At 46.4% G+C, this 20,000-nt stretch overlaps 1 protein-coding gene across 2 annotated transcripts in view; it reads right to left on the bottom strand.

Annotated features, from left to right (window-relative positions):
• LOC143117039 (cyclin-dependent kinase-like 5) overlaps positions 1-20,000 on the bottom strand; it is a 57,630-nt gene that overhangs the window by 17,512 nt on the left and 20,118 nt on the right. For both annotated transcript variants that reach the window (XM_076278487.1, XM_076278488.1), the window contains exons 4-9: positions 11,337-11,382; positions 10,145-10,281; positions 9,633-9,753; positions 6,194-6,253; positions 3,085-3,175; positions 1,567-1,756 (exon numbers count right to left, since the gene is read on the bottom strand). In XM_076278487.1, coding sequence (XP_076134602.1) covers positions 1,567-1,756; positions 3,085-3,175; positions 6,194-6,253; positions 9,633-9,753; positions 10,145-10,281; positions 11,337-11,382 — 645 coding nt within the window. The remainder of the gene's footprint in view (positions 1-1,566; positions 1,757-3,084; positions 3,176-6,193; positions 6,254-9,632; positions 9,754-10,144; positions 10,282-11,336; positions 11,383-20,000) is intronic.

Below are 20,000 nucleotides of genomic sequence, written 5' to 3'. Positions count from 1 at the left end.
TAAAGCCCTGCAGTACCAGGGCACTCATTAGAGAATGGCATGACATGTTTCCCTGATGGTTTCCTGTGGATTTTAAATAGTGGAGGTGTTTCTGATGATGGATGAGAGATGTTGGGATGGTGGAGAGAAAAGGGGGAAGGTAAACCACAAAGGTACAGTAAACCATACAAACTGCTGCTGGGCTAGGCTGAAGCTGGTTGATTCAGGTTCCTTTTCAGATTAGTGAAACAGGAGGATCAAAGTCCTTATTGACAAGTCCCCCCACTCGGCGACCATCTTGGTAACACGCTCTTTGGGCAGTGATCGGGCAGCTATTTTCCTATTCAAGTGAATGGGGAGGCATACAGGAAGGGACGGGATATGTGCAGACTACTGCCATATTGACGTTACAAACTAACCCCATGCATTTCTATGGAGGATTCCTTGAGTGCTGGTGTCTCCTCATTAGGAAGTCTCTGGGAGGATGCAGGTGAGAACTAGTGGAGGCCAGGCAATGCACCTCTGGGCAGCAGGGGTTCAAAAGGGGTCAGGAGCTGGAGTTGGTCTGAATGCTGGGGTATCAGCAGGCCCACCCAGCCCCCCTCAGTACCACACTACACTACACTAACACCGCAGCACAACTTCACGAGTCCCGGGTCCAGCCTGACTACCAGCCACAGCTCCTCTGAAGCTCCTCTGCACTTCAGCACCAGAGCTCAGCAAACAGGCGTGCCAAGATGAGTCACCATGATCCAATCAGTCACAGGGCCAGGCTCACAGCCAGGGAGAGAGCAAGGCGGCAGGAGGGGGGGGAGGAGATGTGTAGGGCAGGGGAGGGCAGGGGAGAGCATGGGAGAATGCTGGATGAGAGCAACATAACACAGGTTAAAAGAGGACAACACAAAGATGGAGGAAGAGACACAGATGGAAAAAACAGAAACTTGAGGGACAAGAGAGATTTAGAGAAACAGACGGATAAGACAAAAAGACAAAACGGAGCTATGTGAATGTGTGAATGTGTGCAAACACAAACACACCTTGTGACCCAAAGTTGAGACCAAGAGACGGGAGACAATGACGAGAGATGACGTGAATTTTGGGATTGAAAACTTGGCAAATGAAAAGGGGTCGGAGGACACTGCTGTGAGGACCAAATGCGGACGACTAAAGTGGAAAGCATGCGTTAGAGCAGTGTCACGTAACGAACACGTAGCTCGCAAGCTACCAGTAGCTCCCCACCTGTTTCTGAGTAGCTCTCAAAAAAAAGGTTCAAGGAAAAATTTGATAACAAAGTCACTTGGTAAACCTAATAAAATTCACCATCTACAAAGACAGAAGGTAAAGGTATTGAAAGCAGCGTTAAAACGCATACAAAACTTATTCAGCTGTTTTGGTGGAGATAAGCTATGTGAATACATGCTACTACTAATAGCCTATAAAACATTAGTAGCTCTCGGCCATGGTCATTTTGTCAAAGTAGCTCTTGGAAGAAAAAAAGGTGGGAGACCCCTGAGCTACAGAGAGTGGAGGAGTATATATTATTGGAGGAGTGGAGAGTTGAGGTGAGGTGAGGTGGGACAGGCTCACCCTCAGGCCATGGAAGCGAGGGTTGTTGTAGAAGAGCTTCATCTGCTCGGGGGGCAGCGGGCCCAGCACCTTCTGGATGGTGTAGAGCTGGTCGATCTCGCTCTCGCCCGGGAACAGAGGCTGACCGTCACTCAGCTCGCCCAGGATGCAGCCTACCGACCACATGTCCACCGCCTTCCCATAGGGGGCACTGGGGGAGAGGAGAAGTGTGTGTGTGTGTGTGTGGGGGGGGGGGGATATAGAGGAAAATAGACAGATAGAGAGAAGGGGAGAGAGGGTTAAAGGAAGAGAGATGGAAAAAGGCAGGGATAGAGAGAGGGGGGTAAGAAGAGACAGAGTTAGTGAGATGGGGGAGAAAGGGAGAAAGGGTGAGGGAGAGAGAGAGATGAAGGGGGGGCAAAGAGGGAAGGTTTGGGATGGTGAGCAAGAGAGAGAGAGAGAGAGAGAGAGAAGGAGGGAAGAAGAGGACAAGAACCAACAAGGGATAAAGAGCAAAGAGCATCTTATTTATTATTACACGGTTATATTTATTTATTGTTATACGGCTCCATTAGTCCATTAACAGTTCCAATCACGTTGGGGTCCTGTTTGCCCTGTCAGGACTTATTTTCCAAAAAAATGACTGCCATACAAAACATTACCCCTTATGAATGTCCCTGTACACTTAACATTCCTTGCAAGTCATCTAGTATTTTCTGAAATGCAGTGACTATGCAGCAAGAGTGCTTTGGACCTCTCTATGTGCATGGTCACTGCACCATAGCTGATACAGTATCAGAGAACATTCTTCTGATGTTAAATAAACAGTGTGCTCAGGGAAGAGGACACTAAATAATGAAAAGGCGAGCTTTTTTTAAAAGACATATGTCAAGCTTGTACCTTTACAGACAAAACGCTTGATGAAACATATCCGAAAACATCCCGTTGGGGAAAGGGTTCAGGAGCATGTGTGTACAAACACAAGCAGACTAAAGAATTAATGGGAGACAAAGAGTGAGAGAGAGCATGCACACCACGAGAGGAGCTAAGAGAAGAGGCTCTGTGGAGAGAGACGGCTAAAATATTGAAGCAGTGTGAGGCAGACAGGGAAATGGAAAAGTGGGAGAAAAAGAGAGAACAAGACAAGAGAGAGAGTTAGAAAAGAAAGAGAGAAAAAGAGAGAGAGAAAGATGGAGATTAGGCAAGCTGGAGGAGCTGCAGAGGAGGCACTGCAATATGGAGAGACACTCAGCAAATGTTTTTCTTCCGCACACATTTGTCTTAAGCAGCAGGTGGTAAGAGAGAGAGAGAGAGAGAGAGAGAGAGAGAGAAGAGAAGCTTTTTCCAGAATTATTTCCCGCTGGGTGGTGGTGGGCTGATGTGGAGCGTTATGCTGGGGAAAGCAAGCTCTTAAACCTTTCCCTCTCTCTGTCTCTCTCTTTCCCTTTCTCTCTCTCTCTCTCTCTCTCTCAAAGGTGGGGTATGACAGGCAAACACACACACACAGACACACGCACACACACAGGGTCAAAGACTAACCCCAGAAGCAGCTCCGGTGAGCGGTACCATCTGGTAGCCACATACTCGGTGTAGTTGGCATCATTCCCCTCTGACAGGTTACGGGCAAAGCCTAGTGAAGAGAGAAACATAGAGAGGATGAGAAACCTGAGCATCAGACCAGCCGAGATCAACAACTAGATTTAGAGTAATATAGAAAGGATAGAACATGGAAAGGACTAGAACCCTGAAGCATTAGAACAGCCAAGATCAACAACTGCATAGAGTAATTAAACTCCAACTACTGACGCAATACTGTATGCATAGCACATCTATCTATAAAGCAAGAAGCGTCTGTGTGTCTGTGTGTGTGTGTGTGTGTCTCTGTGTGTGTGTGTGTGTGTCTGTGGCACGCATATCTCGCTGACCGTTTGTCAGACTGATTACAAACTTGGCAGGTGTCTTGCTACAGGCATGAGTAAGTGCACTGTCGAATTTGACGTTGTTTGAATAAGAAATGCAAAAGATATCGTTAAATAGCCTATATCGGTAAAAGAAGCACGCATTGGCTTTCGCCGCTAGCCACTCCCCCTCCCACACAGCACTGTAGGACTGTAAGCTACCAGTGAGGATAGAAGCAGGGCTTTGGCAGAATTGGATCAGTGTAGGTTACACGGGTAAAAACTTAAGCGAGTGCAAGATAACTCCACGGATTTTGCAACAACACGCCAACATGCCAACACACACAGGTAGGCTATATGCAGTGGCTCTTCAAAATGACGTAAAAAATGATGTGCAATAAGCGGACACTGGGCACGAATAGCCCAGGCTACTTTGGACTGTCTTTAGACTTTGAATAAGCACATGACAATTCAAACTGCAAGGTCCTAAATTGAAACGAGCGATAATGGTCCCGAATCAAAGAACGTCCCAGAATGCCACACAAAGCATAACCAGCGACAAGCAACGAGTGGCAGACAGTGTGATGTCACTTATGAATAGCCCAGGTTACTTTGGACTGTCTTTAGACTTTGAATAAACAAACGACAATTCCAACTGCAAGGTCCTAAATTGAAACGAGCGATAACGGTCCCGAATTAAAGAACGTCTCAGAATGCCACACATGCAAAGCATAACCAGCGACAAGCAACGAGTGGCAGACAGAGTGTGATGTCACTTATAGGCCACCAGAGACTGTTTTTGAGTCACACCGTTGCAAATTCCATATGATGCATCATTCCACAAAATGGTTTGTTTTCTCTATCATCAAGTTATTCAATTGACCTCTCCAGAATAAGTCCCGCCTCCGTAACTTCCGTATCCATCCAACTTCCGGGCGTGGATTGTCTATGAGAAATAACATGGCGTTTCGAAATATCATACCGGTAAAACATCTGTAGGTAGCGAAGTTGAAAAAGCTGGTGGGCAGATTGGCATACACACTTCTGCCATATAGTTTCCACTGGATTTTTTGATTGTCGGTGCCGTTTAAGTAGTATACTATAGACTATACTACTTAAACGGCACCGAAAATCAAAAAATCCAGTGGAAACTAGATGGCAGAAGTGTGTAGGCCAATCTGCCCAGCAGCTTTTTCTACTTTGTCACCTACAGAGTTTGACAGGTACAATCTTTCAAAACGCCATGTTATTTCCCATAGACAATCCACGCCCGGAAGTTGGATGGATACGGAAGCTAGGAGGCGGGATATATTCTGGAGAAGTCTATAGGCTAAGCATATAGCCTTGACTCAAAACAGCTGTTAGGATTATGTCATTTTGATTTGTAAAAAATGTCACATGCAGCCATGCTTAAATTCTGCTCACTTCACATTTATTATATTATTATATTATCTGTAGGCCTATTCATTGTTGAATGCTTACCTGGAATTATGTTTTTCCCTATCATCCTATTTTTAAAGCAGGCCTAACTAATTGGGCTACAGGAATAGCATGTTTGAACGGGCACTGCACTAGTACACAATAATTACAAGAAATCTACATCAACACTAAATGACGAAGTCAATACATTGATTGGACAGAACAAGCCTACAAAGGGCTATCGGCCAACTGTCCATTGCAACTCACTCTAGTGAACAGTGACAGCCCCACGCTGTTAGATGACTGGCAGTGTGGACATTTAAGAGACAGAGATGGAAATGGCACATGCAGAGTGTTGGGGGGGCTCTCATCCGCACCAAATGCTTCAGTGGTCTGCTCGGGCTCTCATGCCGTCCCAACAGGACAACATGAGAGCCCGTGGACATGTGGACAACATGATGTCGCTGTCGTCAGTCTGGCGTGACAGACAGCGGCTCTGCTGTCACTTTCAGGCCCATGTGTATGTGTGTGTGTGTGTGTGTGTTTCTGTGTCTACTATGTGTGTGTCACAAGCCTCCCAGATGAGACCATATCAAGGCTGCCCCTCTCGTAAAGAGAGAGAGAGAGAGAGAGTAATCATGCCAATAAAGCTTATTGAATTGAAAATTGAAATAGAATTGAGAGAGAGAAAGAGAGAGCAAGATGCAATGACTGAGAAGAAGAGGACAGGCGTAAGAAATTAGCCTGGTGGCAGCTCTGTTCTTTTTTCCTTCTTTCTTTCTTTTCAGCAATTCTCGGAAAAAAGCATTGTGCGCACATAATGTCTGCCTTTGCCTGCCTCTCTCTGCCTGTCACAACTTATGAATGTCATTGCGCGCCCAACACCAAATGTCACATGGCGCGTTTGATTGCAAACAGGTTGTCAAAGGTGGGTGGGAGGGGGTGGGGGTGGGTGGCACTATTAAACAGGCAAATGGCAGAGAAGAGTGAAGCGAGACACATCAAGTGTGAAGCGTTAAGTGTTTACTGACAGGGGTGTGTTGTGTTGATGTGCCGATGCACCTCGGCTGACCTACAGGACAGGACAGGACAGGACAGGAAGTCTTACGAAGGCAGGGGACGGGGCACTGGCCCATGGGACTGGACTGGAGTGTGATGCGATAGATATGCAATGCATATCTACACTAAACTATTAGATTAATGTGATGTGAAGGCCAATTTTTTTTGAGTAATACTTTTGTTGAGCAATACTAGTTGTCTGGGCTAGGAGTTGGCCTTCAGTTGAGTTAAGTTGGTCGTTGTTCAGCAGGCAACCCCGGCGTTTCACTCACCAAAGTCACACAGTTTGAGCACATCGTCCGAGCTGATGAGGAGGTTCTCTGGCTTGATATCTAGGGGAAGAGTCAGAGAGACAAAGAAATAAAGAAGAGAGAGATTATCACTCCATTGTTAAACATCTGTCTTACTTTCTCACATGGTTACATTAGAATCCCCAACCGCAAGGCTTACATCCTCACATTGCAAAACAGGACAGCAAGTCACCGAGCTCTTCCCCCATCACTTTCGACTTTTATTAAGCCATCATGTGGATCGTGGGTGCTGCATGCCATATAGTACACAAACTACCCCGCAGTGTGGAACCTCACTAAATACAGACAAAGGCTGAGACAGGGTATATACAGAAATTCTTAAGTTGAATTTAATACCTTTTAATACCTTTTTTAATACCTTCACAATATTTTTTTAATACCAACACGACTTCGAGCTGCAACTAGCGGCAACCTTTCGAAATTCAGTGTTGGGGGTAACTGATTATAAAGTAAAGGATTACTGTCATTTTGTTACTTAACTTTCTGAGTAAGAAAGTGTAGCAATGCTTACAATTCAAATCAAGTATCTATTATTACAGTTACTGGATACTTTGTTCCTTTTTTGCTTCAATAAAAAACACTGGCCTATACACAATTATTTGTTATTTAATCCTAACCCAAGATAAAAAGTTATTTCATTGTTATGTGTAGGAAGAGCACACACCACTTCTCCAGCACTACACGTTCTTTCACTATCATTCTATCTCAATCAAGACAAAATGACAAATGAAAATCAGAAAAGGTTTACTGGACTTTCTTCCAAAAAGGCCCACAACCATACGCAGTACACACACCCTTGCTGTCTCATATAATTTTCCAGTCAAGGTATCACATTCAAATATAGGTGGTCACATTTTACAAAAATACAAATTATTAATTGGGTGCTGCTGGAGAATGTGGGCCCCATGTGATAAAATACTTTTGGGCCTGCATGCTCCCCGTGACGAAAATTTTGAAAAATAACCCCTTAACCCTTAAAGGTGTAGGTTTTTGAACATTCTAAGTTCCGCAACAATTGAAGGTTCTAAAATTCTATGTTGAATTCAATGAACCCAGATATTCTTTAGAACGTTCATTTCTCAACATTCCCATCACACCGGTGTGACGGTACTCCTTTAAGGGTTAAATGGCGACTTCTGGGGAATTTTGTGGAAACTAATTGACAAATTGACTTAAAATATATTATATTATAATATATTGATACCATATTACAATACAGCCTATAAAAACCTACACAGGTTGTTATATTCAACTAATTTTAAGCAAGTCTATTGGGACTTTGATCTCATCACATACTACATCAAGGGAGTAAGCCTATAGCTCCTGAGCAAGCTTTGAATAATGTAAAGGTAACACCTGTTAAACTAACCTTAACATGACATTTACTGAGGGAAGAAAATGTTAAATCTTATAGCCTAAACAAAGCAACACTGTCAGGCCTATATTTAACCTCTATTCTGTAGTCAAGGCAGGGGTAGCTCATTGCAAATAACCCCTTATAACATGTGCATATGTTTACATGTTATATTCTTGTTTTTTTCCCTTTCATTTAATTATATATTTGTTTGAATGAAAAGGCCTTCTGCCTTTATGGGGACTTTTAATTTGAAAATGGGTTATTGTGATACTGTATGTAGGCCTAGTTTAGGCTATGTCTGCTGCTCTTACAGCCTGTGTCATTGAAAACGCGATGGCGCAAATTATTACTTTTTTGGATGACAATGACAGCTGGTAGCGTAGACATACTGATAACTTCAATGATGCATATTTATGTGGAGAGACAGTAGCCCTACGTGGCCGATGAGCCACTGAGCCAGGCAGTCGACTCTTCCACCTCTGACTACGTCCGCACATTCTTGTTTGCTGGCTAGTAGACTCCATATGTGACCTGACGGCATTCACTCCCATCCAGGTGAAATTTATTGTCTTTTTACAGACGTGGCAATAAGCCTCTTGGCTGTTGCCAACTAGCCTAAGCCAGTCTTTGAATCTCGAGTCCTCTAACCACATGTCCGAAAAATTACATTTTCCCATGAATTCGTCAATGGTAGCAAACTTTTGGCAACAAGTTCGGCAGTAAGCCAGCCGTATATCCAGTTTGAGCATAGAGTTTGAGGGGTCGCTAAAAGTTTTTACCGCGAACGCACACTGACATATCGTTCTGGTCCTACTCGCACATATAATTAATATAATATAAATGAATTCACACGAATTTTAGGAGATAGGCCTGCACTTAACACAAATGGAAAACCTCATAGTTAGTGGTTCGAAAATTTAATACCTCATCAGATGACGTTTATTACTTTTTAATACTTTTAAATGGCCTTAAATTTGGCTTATTTCATTTACTACCTTTTAATACTTTTTACAACCCCGCGGACACCCTGTGAGAGAGAACAAGCTTTGAATTCCCACTTTGCTATTCCTTTTCCAACCTATTGCTCTTTAAGATAGAGAAAGAGGTAAAAAGAAAGAAGAAATAATAAAGAGACAGCAAGTGAAAGAAAGAGGGAAACAAAAAGAGGGTGAAAATGAGAGAAAGAGAAAGACAAAGACCCGTTAAGGGCTCTGTTTTTCCTTGGCTTCGCTACAGGTCGTGGTATCATAACCATCATTAATGGCTGCACAGCAGGTACCTTGTGAGAAAATCAATGCGTGAAGATGTCTCAGAGCTCACCAGAGCTCTTCAGTTCAGTCTCAAGTGCTGATACTGAGACAAGAGCATGCACCCCAGAGAATGTGACCTGAAAACCGCACATTGACCTTTTCTCTCTTTGGTGTCATGGTTCGAAAAACAAAACACACACACACAAAACAAAATCAAATTGAGCGTAAACCTCTGCAAGTCCACTTAGGACATACTGTGTCTGGCTTCTGGACCTTTGGATGACATAAAGGTCTGATTATGTGTTGGGACTCATAATATTGTCTGGTGTTTTCTCTCTGCAAGCGTTGGACCATCTGGACACTCCTGCTCCACTCTGCTCCAGGACGCTAGCCAAGAGCTCATAGCATGCAAACTATTGAGCAGACAGGGATGACATAGTAATCCCATTACCAAACTGGAGAGGAATGCTTTGAGCTTCTCAAATAAACTGCGCCAAAACATTCTAACAAAGCACTATGGATGGGGCAGGGGAAAAATCTGTTATGTTTTATTTGCGGTCACTTTGAGAGCATTTAGAGCCTTGGTAGGCTGGCACTGAGGATGTGAATAAACAAAATAATTACGACTAAAAATACTGTCGCAAGGAGCCAACCACTGATAAATAACTTTAAATAAATAAAGAAGAAATAATACAAAAATCTTACACCCTCTTGCTCTAGAGTCTACATGCATTTTCAACATGTGTTTTTTAGAGTGAGGATTTGAATCTGAATGCAGAGTGGTGTTGCTCACCTCTATGCACAATGTCATTCTTATGACACCAGTGGATTGCTTTGATTAACTGGTAGATGTAGTTCCGCACTTTCTCTGGTGGAGCGCCATTCGGGAACTCCTCCAGCAACTCCAGCATGTTCTGGTGGACACATGTTAAATCCCTCATAATATCATACAGGTAAGCAAATGAAACCAGTACCACCAATGATATGGATTCTGAGCAGATCTTAGTGATTCAAGGCTTTTTAGTCAAATACAAATAACACTTCTGATATTGAAGTAGGTATTTGTAAGTTACTTTTCACTTTTCACAGACATTCTGGTGCATTTTTAAACACCCACTGTGGCAAAAACCGAGTTTTTAACCCTTTTGACATTTTTGGTGTTTTTTAGGAGTTCATCACTGAGGAGCTCGAATTGGATTATAGGGTTTAACCAAATAGTGGGTCTTTAAGAGCTGGTAAAATCTGGGCGGAGCATCAGGTGCTAGTGGAAAACTGAATCAAGGAACCGCATCTTTGGGACTCTACCTTCTCCACGTACTCAAAGACCAGATAGAGTTTTCCTCGTCGGCGGAAGGCCTCCTTCAGCTCCACAATGTTCTCCTGCTTCAGTGTGCGGAGCATTTTCAGCTCCCGAAGGGTCGTCTCCTTGACCTCTTCATTCTCTGTGGCAAACGTGCAGGAAGAGAGGAGTAAGACCACCAAAAATACTCACAGAGGACACAATGTGAACAAATAGGGACAATATAAAACAGTTGAGGCTTCATATGAAAAAAAAAAAAAGATCGATAGAGAGAGAAAACTGAATACTGGGAGACAATATAGCCAAGAGACTGTTGGAAAAGAAGAATCGGAAACAGTCAGAACTGACAAAGGCAAAGTAGGATGGAGAGAGGGAGGCAGAGAGGAATTTCAGCGAAAAAAAAGAGATGCAGTGTGAGGAGGAGGTACGTGAGGACAGAGGCCAGCGAGGGCGAGAGAGAGAGAGAGAGAAAGAGAGAGAGAGAGAGAGAATAATAAACGGTGGTGTGAGGAGGGGAGTAATGACGAGGGATGCGAAAGCAGTCAACCAAAGAATGAGGTGAAGAACAAAGCAAGTTGAGATGACATTTCTGTGGCACGAACACAAGCACGAGCCATGTATGAGCTGAGAGGCGGCAGTAAGAACCACACACAGACAAGAGGAAGGGAATCTTTACATGTGACGAGGAGTGAAGGGGGGGGGGGGGGGTGGCAACAAGAGGCTGAAGACAGAGCACAAACATCCCTGCTGCAGAATTCATTTACAATCTGGCTTTTAATAGAACCAAATCAGCCCATCCAACCCTTCAGGGAGATCTGCGTATCGCAGACAGATGTGTTTGATTAGGTTTGCAGCTAAGACCCTCAGGAGAGCCGGTCTCCAGAGAGGAGGAGCACGCTTCTCTGGGCTTGAGATTAAGTCATGCAGGAAAAGAGATGGGAGGAGAAGGAGGAGGATGGGAAACAGAGATAGACGACATCCAAAATCACTGAGATGATCTCATTTTGGAGTTGAACCACAACAGAATTATTGCTTTGTTTCTCCAGAAAGGATTGTTTTTGACCACACGGAGAACCTCTTGATGCCCCTTTGGCAGCTGAGTAACATCAGGGGCTGCCCACTCTTAAGTGCCCAAGTGCAGCATCCCATTAAACAGAGGCTGCATTTAAGGATTCAGACGGCGGGCGTGCTCCTTACCCTCGCTGTCCTTGAACTTCTTAATGGCCACAATTTCATTTGTGTCCTGCAATAAAACCAGAGAGAGAGAGAAAGAGAGAGAGAGAGGAGAGAGAGACAGAGAGAGAGGGAGGGAGAGGGAGAGAGCAACTAATTAGAAATGGAGTCTGCTGCTCGGGGCCCCCTATCGCCAGGATGCTGTGGCTGCTCTACAACGCCGGCGTCCTAATGATAAACACCTCTGATTGCATCTGATTAGAAGTGCCACTCTGCTCCGCCGTGGCGCTATGCTACGCGCTTCTCAATGAACCGCGGCGGCAACCCGGCGCAGTGCACACACCCGCACGGAAAAATCCACAGCCAACGCCGACTGCTAACACGAGACGCTCCGATGCTTGTAAAAGCCAAGACAATACAATTCGGTGAGTTCAAATATCCTCTAAAGCAAAGCCTGTGATGAAAACCCCGAGCCAAGTCCTCCCTTGGGTTAACTACAAAACAGAAACACATCAAACAAAACATGGCGTGTGCTAAAGAGGTACTGATGAAACAGTATGGTGTCTGTCTGGGGTCCAGCCTATGGTTACTGCCATGAGAGACAGGTCCCTCTGACAAGAGGGTTAGAGAGAGAGAGAGAGAGAGAGAGAAAGAGGTGGAAGAGAAAGAGAGAGAGAGAGAGAGAGAGAGAGCACTCAGAGACGGCCTGGCCCTGTTTCCCGGCCGCCACTAGCCTCTCCGTGGTGCCAGTGCGGGGCCTGGATGAGAGCCACTCTTCCGTCCTCTGGTGTCTACTCCATGTCCTACTTTTGAGCCGAGCTCGGCTCCACTCGGCCTCCACTGTGCTGCTCCACTTTTATCCTCTAAAACACACACACACACACACACACACACACACACACACACACACACACATAGAGAGAGAGAGAGAGAGAGAACAGGAGAATGGAGAGTAACATGCAGAGATGGAGTGAGAGAGAGAAGTAAAGGTGACAAAGACAGGATAGTACGAGAGTGAGACAGAGAGAAAGAGGGGGAGAGGAGAGGATAATGAGAGGGACACTGAGAGAGTGGAATACATACAGGTAGACAGAGGCAGCAAAAGAGTGAGAGAGGAAGAAAAAAGAGAAGAGAATGAAGAGGGAGAGAGAGAGGGAGAGAGAGGGAGAGAGAGAGAGAGCAACAGGTAAAAGTGTGTGTACAGGTAAAGGGCAGCTTCCTGCCAGCGCTCCTCCTTCAGAAGGCCCTTCACAAACATAGCGCTCCCTCTTATGTTAGTCACGAGCACATGGATCACGAGATGCAACACACAGGCCATCATTTAATCTAATTCACTTAAGACAAGTAGCACAGTGCGGCTCTGATGGACAAAATGGCCCTCGTGCAGCAGGGTGTGCCAGCGACACGGTTACATCTGCCTGGCTAATCTAATTTTCCAGCTCGCTATCAGGGTAGGAAGAGGGAGAGGGAAGGGGAATGGGTCACCGGCCCGCAATTGGAGAAGGTACATTTGCAAGGAGTTAAAGGATTTTATGGGGCGAAGCGAGCAAGCGAGCGAGCTGAATCCGTCTGGGCTGCTGCGGCGGTGCTGCCGATGAGCCCTGATGCTCTGCTCTAATTTGGGACCCCGAAGCGCTCTGCAATGCAAACAGGAGTGGGGGTGGGGGCGCCTCCACCGCAAACACAGAGCCAGAATTAACATGCGCTGTTTGCTTACGCAAACCGGGGCCCTGTTTGCGTATGAACTGCCGACGCCGCCTCCACTGCTGATACAGACGCCTTGATGAAGTCGGGAATCTTCTCTGATCCTCCTGCCGGCAGGGGGAGGAACGGGCGAGGAAGAGCCACTCCGAAGTCGGCCGCCGGCTAGCGAGTCAGCAGGGGCTTGACCGGCGACCTCCGCCCTCATTATGGAGTTCTATTTGCAGGAGGGGACGGAATCTGCACGTCTAATCAAAAAGCACAGGGGGAGGGGTGGAGAAGGTGAGGTGAAAGGTGTGAGATCAGAGAGAGAAAGAGAGAGAGAGAGAGCGAGAGAAGAGGGGAATGGGGAGGCAGTGGAGGAGAAGTCAAGAGCCTCCCTGTCATGAAGAAGCCCATCAGGATTCTCCGGTTGTTAAAATTGAGCCGTTTCCTCGGCTCGGCCGGAGCCCTGCTATTTGACACACCACCGGGCCCTGCGTCATTTCAAATGCCTCTTGACAGGCTATTTATTTCAGGCAGTAATGAGCCCAGCGCTCTCCGACGTTTCTTTTTCTTTCCCTCCCTCCCGTCCCTGCTCCTTGTTGCGAGGGACGACTGCCAGGTCTCTCTTGCCCTTGTGAGAGGTCTCGAGACCCCCTGACATCACCTTGAGTGCTCCAACATCAGGGGAGGGAGCCTCATTGATTGGCCCTTGATTGATTAGCCCATCACATCCCCCTCCATCACAACCCGCCTCTCCGCAGGTGTGGGGCTCTGAGAGTGGTTGCTCCTTACGTAACACAGTTTATTTTAAGCCCGTCTTTCCGAAGCAGAATTCTCCTGTGTGAGAGAGGGGTGCCTGTGTATGAGAATAGGCTGAGTCGGAAGGGGCTCATTCATCTCCGGACGAGGCAGCGGTGCTGTCCCGTCCCCCTGAGAGACATCTATCACGCCCCTGGGTCTCTCCTGACCTGGGATGGCAGGCAGGGGGGACAGGGGGGGTTTCTGGTCTGGGGCTCAGTGATGTTACTCTACGTGTCAATGCATGCATCCCATGCATGTGTCATCCAGGGTTGGTAAATGGAGTAGTCATCCTTAGAGCAGGACAGAAGCCCATGCTTTAAGCAGCGTGGCTGAGAGGGGTTAGGGTTCCTAGACACCTGTGTCCAAGGCAGAGCCACGGCTAATCCATCAGCTTCAGGAAGGTGGGGAACAGCGGTGGACAGTGGCTCTGGTTGGTGTCAACAGAACAAGGCCGGTGCTGCAGACTGAACAGGAGGGAGGGGGGGCTGCTTCTGAGACTGAACAGTGAGGAGGGGCTTTGTAGAGGATGAAAGCTGAGCTGGGCTTTATTTTAGAGAGAAGGGGGGGGTGCATTCTGCTTCAGAAGCCACTTCAAAAAGGTGTGGCACCATGCCTGGAATGCTGGCAGAGCCCATGGAGGTACTCAACATTTTTTTCCCTCCTACATTTTTTTCTTTTGTTTTGCTTTTGTCATGCTCGCACTGTAATCAAGGCCTGAAATGAACCAGCCATCCGCAACAACACTGACAAGCTTTTGTTGTGCATGCGGATGGTGGCAGGGTTGGGTGAGAGGGTAGGTGGTTGAAGGGGGTGTTGGGGGTGAGCGTTGGAGAGTTGCTGGCTCAGACGGCACAGGGCTTTGATTTAAGGGAAAGATGAACCATCCACAGAGGCACAAGGGCAAAGTGCTCTCCTGCTTCCCACTTAATTGCAGGATGATAGAGTGTTAATGGGTCTTGATAGGAAGTGTTAAAGTGTTAATACCAAAAAGACACATGAAATATGTATCTTATTCCTGTAAGCAAGGGATGCAAGTATCTAAGCTGCGCTGATCCCGATTAACTGCATTATATGGGGACGTGGAAACTGATTATCTGGGGTAAACAAGTGTGCTTATCTCAAACTAAGCGCACAGGTCCTTATGACATTGCTGAGGGTGTTGTATGCAAGCCACTAGAGATGCTGGGTTGAGCACATTCATGGTGCAGTGATCCCACTGCTCTTCAGCAAAGTCACACTAGGTGCGCACAACAATCTAAAAATGAACTGTGTTAAACTAACACACAACCTGGCAAACCTACAAGTTTATCGTTGGTGCTTTGCCAAAGAAACAGACACGTTACCAAAGGCTACGATGAATTTTGAATGGCCGCATGAAAGCACCCTTGTGAGAATGTATAGTCCTGAAATATTCATTTTCTGGCACATTTGTATGGAAATTCACTGGATCAAATATAGGTTAGACTCCACAGTGGATTTCATGGATAACTGACATGAAAATGTTGCATCTCAACAGTCCCTCTGAGCCCATTTTCATATGACTCAACTGGCGAAGGCCATTGAAGTAGGGAAGCAAAAATTGTGGCAGAAACCAAATTGATCTGTAATCTTCCGTGGGGTTAGCAAAATGTGCTAGACTTGCTTTGTACGCTCAGTCACTGACACATCACCGAGACATAAATGGTTAAAAAGTGACCTCGATATTTCCATAAGACAAAGAAGGGGAGAACAATTCTCTCCGATTGAAGGAGGTTAGACTGTCTGTGTATTCAGCCCAATGACTGCACAGACCACAGGACTAAAATAAAACACATCTACCGGGAGACAGCAGATCTCCCTCTCCCTCTCTCTCTTTCTCTCCCTCTCTCTCCCTGTTATCGCCTTCTTTACAGGTCTTTGCAGAAAAAGCGCTCTACTCAAGGTGACCCATTTAATGTGATGCCACACACAAGCCATTTTTTCCCCTCCTCCGTCCCAGTTTCGCCTCATTTCACTGAGGACAAGAGGAAGAGGAAGGAGAAGAAGAAGGGGGAAAAAAGTGTGTTGCCTCCAAAAGTGGGCGGAACGACTTTTCATCATTAAGGTTCCCACAGCTCAGGGCCAGCATTACAACCACAGTGCAACTTCATATCCCACTCTTCCAGGCAGTACACAAAGGAAGCCCAGGGAAGTCTATTTTTATAACCTTAGCATACTTTCGTGCTGATAAATGGGGCCAGGTGGGGCAGCCATCACCTTTTGTTCCTCGACGTTTGCTTAATAAGTCACACATTGACTTGCTTCAGTCACAGTGCTTGGCGGTGTGTGGCCACTTAAACTCTTCCAGGCTGGGTGGCATTCTACTAGTTGGTCACTTTACTATTCATTATCTTTTCCCACTTGTTCACATCAAATGATTAATTTGTGCGAAAAGCACACAGTGCCACTTACATTTGTCTTCCATGTAAGACAACGATGAGAATACAAATCAGTGCCTGATATCAGAGATTCAAAACCAATAGCACATTTTGCCACATGACTGCTCTGACTCACAGAACTGATGTTACCCACACGTGCCAAATGACAGCACATTCTATGTGTGCACGCGGCTCTGATGATCCAGCTCCATACCTGCATAATGGACTGATCTGTATGCGGCAAAAGCACGAAGCCCTGTCACCAGTCTGATGGATGTACATCTGAAATTACAGGTCGGAGGGGTAGGTGGCTGCTAACGCGACACAGTGACCTTGGCTCAGGTATTTATAAACAGCTCTCTGAGAAGGAGCTGCAGCACAAGCAGTAGCATCAATACCACATACACCTCTTAGTGCCTACAGGGACACTAGGTTGGATTTTGACCAGTGGTAATTTCCAGATCTGACTATCATCTCTCTCTCTCTCATTTCCTGTAGTTTTCTGAAGCCTCCCAGCACAGGGCAACTTGGCATGAACAGGGGGCTGATCGTCAAGGAGGCCGGTCCTCTCGAAATTGCTTTTGTGCCTCTCTCTCAGTCCTGGCAGAGGATGCTTTAGGTCCCTCGTTGTTGTACCTCTCTCTCTCTCTCTCTCTCTCTCTCTCTCTGTTTCGCACACACGACCACAGGTTTCTGATTTCCACAGGGGCGTCTCCTCTCCTCCTCCTCTACTCCTCCTCTCTCCACTTCGGCGCAAGAGCAAACACTTTGGCTGAGCAAATGTTTGAACATCAATCGGAGCTTTTGTTGGTGACTCCCCCCCCCCCCCCTGAAAAGTCCAGGAATGACAAACTCGTTCTGAGCCTTTCTTTCAAACTCTTGACCTTAATTACCAGGCTCAGAGAGGACGCCAGGCCCCACACTGAGGGGAGAATGAGGGACGGAAACCTCTCTGTGCCCAACGGAAAGTGGCGGCTCGCGGGGAGGATAACGTGCTCTTGCCTTTGACTTGACTGGCTACATGGTAAAGCCTCACCTCGGCCTGTCTCTCTAGTCACCCCCTCCCTCCACCCCTCTCCTCTCCTTCTGTATCCCCCACTGCTAATGTCAGCTCAGTGCTGGTCTCGGAGGGGCTGGAGACTGTAGGGGAATAACGGGGTGACCCCAAACTGGGCCACACTCATGCCTGCAGGCAGTGCTCTCGATTGAGCGGGCGCGAAGCCCGACACACTCGTCTCAAAATGGAGGCTTTAGCTAAGCAGTGATTGTGTGTGTGTGTGTGTGTGAGAGAGAGTGTGTCTGTGTGTCCGTGTGTGTATGTGTGTGTGTGTGTGTCTTTGTGTCCGTGTTTGTATGTGTGTGTGTGTGTGTGTGTGTGTGTGTGTGTGTGTGTGCGTCTTTGTGTCTTTGTTTGTATGTGTGTGTGTGTGTGTGTGTGTGTGTGTGTGTGTGTGTGCGTGTGTCACTCTTTCACTCCTCCCTCTTCTGTCCTCCAGTTCAAATCTCCTCTACGATCAAATCTTCCACCATCTCCTCTCATCTCTCACACCCTCTGTGAAAAAAAGGGGATGCAATCTATACCCCTTAAGGGCATAACACCATCTTGCCAAGAAGTGGATGGCTGATGCTGAAACGCTTTTCTACCGACTCTTACAGTGTGTTTTTTGTCTGTAAGTCCGTAACCTCTGTGCTCAATGCAGTCCAGGTAAACGTCTCCCACTATGGGAGTCGGGGACTGACCAAGCCTATGAGCCTCTGAGGTGAGGTTCGGCAGTGTAAGATGAACAGTCAACGCGTGTCGCGGCTCACATTTCGCCCGCTGTACCTGCCGACAACCAGAGACAGTCGTGCCAGACAGCAGGTGCCTCACACACCGAACAAAACAAACGGGCACGCTTACTGGAACGTTCCAGCAGTTCTAGGGCTCCTGACCCCCAGGGCCTATGGGAGTTCAGGAACTCAGAGCAAATGACCAATGACAAGAGGTGTGCCACTGGGTTGCAAACTAGAGGCTTCTAACTAGACGTGTAGTCTTAACACATACCTTGACAGGACCACTGTTGTCTGCATACATAGCAGCAAAACTAACAGGCAACGCAACTCTGAATGGTCAGTTCAATATCTTTACAGTTGTGCCATAATGTTCAAATAAACAAGCATATTTTCTGTGTTCCTGTGGTTTAACAGACACCATGATAGTAATGCTAAAGTGTTATTTACCAGGTTGCAAACATGCTGTAAACGAACTGTAAATGTCCCCACACTCACATCCTGACGACCCCGTGTTCTGAGATGATCCTCCCTCAAATTAGCTCTATAACACTCCATGCTGAGCACACATGCATACAATTATGCAAAGAGCGCCAGCGCCTCTTCGTCTCAGCGTGTGTGTGTGTGACTAAAAGAGCATCCTCCATCCCTCCAGCAGTGGGTGAGCCATCATACCCTGAGGAGATCAGGGGTAAACAGTGCAATATTTGTCTACCTTTCCACAGCGAAAGGGAAAAAAAAACCCAACACTACCAGAAATATAATAAACAACAACACAGAGGTGTGATTTGTGCTTTATTCACGCTGTTGTTGTTTTTCCTGCATTGATTTACTCGTTTGTTGTCTCGCCGTTTGCGGGAAGTGGCAGAAGTGCCATCTCAGCACTTCCTGTGACATAAGACAGCTGCCGTAAATCAAATCAAAGCGACGGCGGCGAAGTCTGAGCCCGCCACAGAAGCACACTCACTGAGTGGGACAGCTGTGCGCTCGCCGCGCCATAATTACCATATTAAAGGCAAACACACAGACTTGGGAGTTGAGTCTGAAAAAAAAAATTGGAGGGGGAAATTGGAGGATCGAAAGGAAATTTTTAATAGTGTCCTCTAATCTTCATAAAAAAGACCCTCTCCCCCTGCTTCCTCTATACTTGGCAAAAAAGCAAAAGAACATCCCTTCCCTTCAGAGAGAAGCAGTGTCTGTGATGATAAGTGTTTTGTCTTTGCCAGGTAGAACTCTCTTACCTGTAAACTGATTTCAGCATACCGGTAATATGTGCCACAGTGCAAAAAGGGGTTTGACTAAGTCCTGACAAAGGATCCCCTGCCTACTCTACATGGCAAAAGTAGCCCCATGGTCATTCTGGTCATTGGTCATTCTGTGAACCTTCAATATTCAGACACCCAGGCACAGACACAGGCACAGACACAGACACAGACACAGCACACACACACAGACAGAGAGACGGGAAGGGCAGTCTGATGTGTTTGCTAGCTCCTGTTCACACAGCCTTTTGCTTGCTGAGCTATCAGGTTGAACCCATTTGACATGGCCACCAAGGTCCTCTATTTTCGTTGCGCTCAGGGGACCATTTTCCAATCTTTCCCGAGCAAACAAATACTACGTGCCATTAACTGCCCGGTCACTCTTGCCCCACATATCACACAAAGCACTGAAACAGGTGACACTGAATAGAAGGCAAAATACACTTTCTTCAGCGTCTTACAGTATATGTCACCAATTCATGTGTAAATTTTCTTGAGAGAGAGGTTCCCTGCCTCTTGGAAAACACTGAAGTACCTTGTTTACCATTTTATATAGTAATTATAGGCCTCAGACAGGAAAAACAAGATCTTCCAAGCTTTTGGTGACGGGCTGTGGCACATTTGCACACACACTTATGACAACATGAAGCCTGCAATCAGAGTGACAACAGAAACAGGCGCTATGGATGTTGTGTACAAACATCAAGGGTTGTTCCATAAGCATCAAACTAGACTAATTTCCAAGGTAATAGCCGAGTACACAGCTCAACATA

This window comes from Alosa pseudoharengus, unplaced genomic scaffold (genome assembly GCF_046254945.1).
Source record: "Alosa pseudoharengus isolate Yale_2024_CS ecotype anadromous, Long Island Sound unplaced genomic scaffold, YU_APseudo_1.1 YU_APseudo_1.1_scf_11, whole genome shotgun sequence".
In the NCBI taxonomy this organism is placed as follows: domain Eukaryota; kingdom Metazoa; phylum Chordata; class Actinopteri; order Clupeiformes; family Clupeidae; genus Alosa; species Alosa pseudoharengus.
Note: the sequence above shows the minus strand (reverse complement) of the source record. Positions and strands in the feature narration are given on the sequence as shown.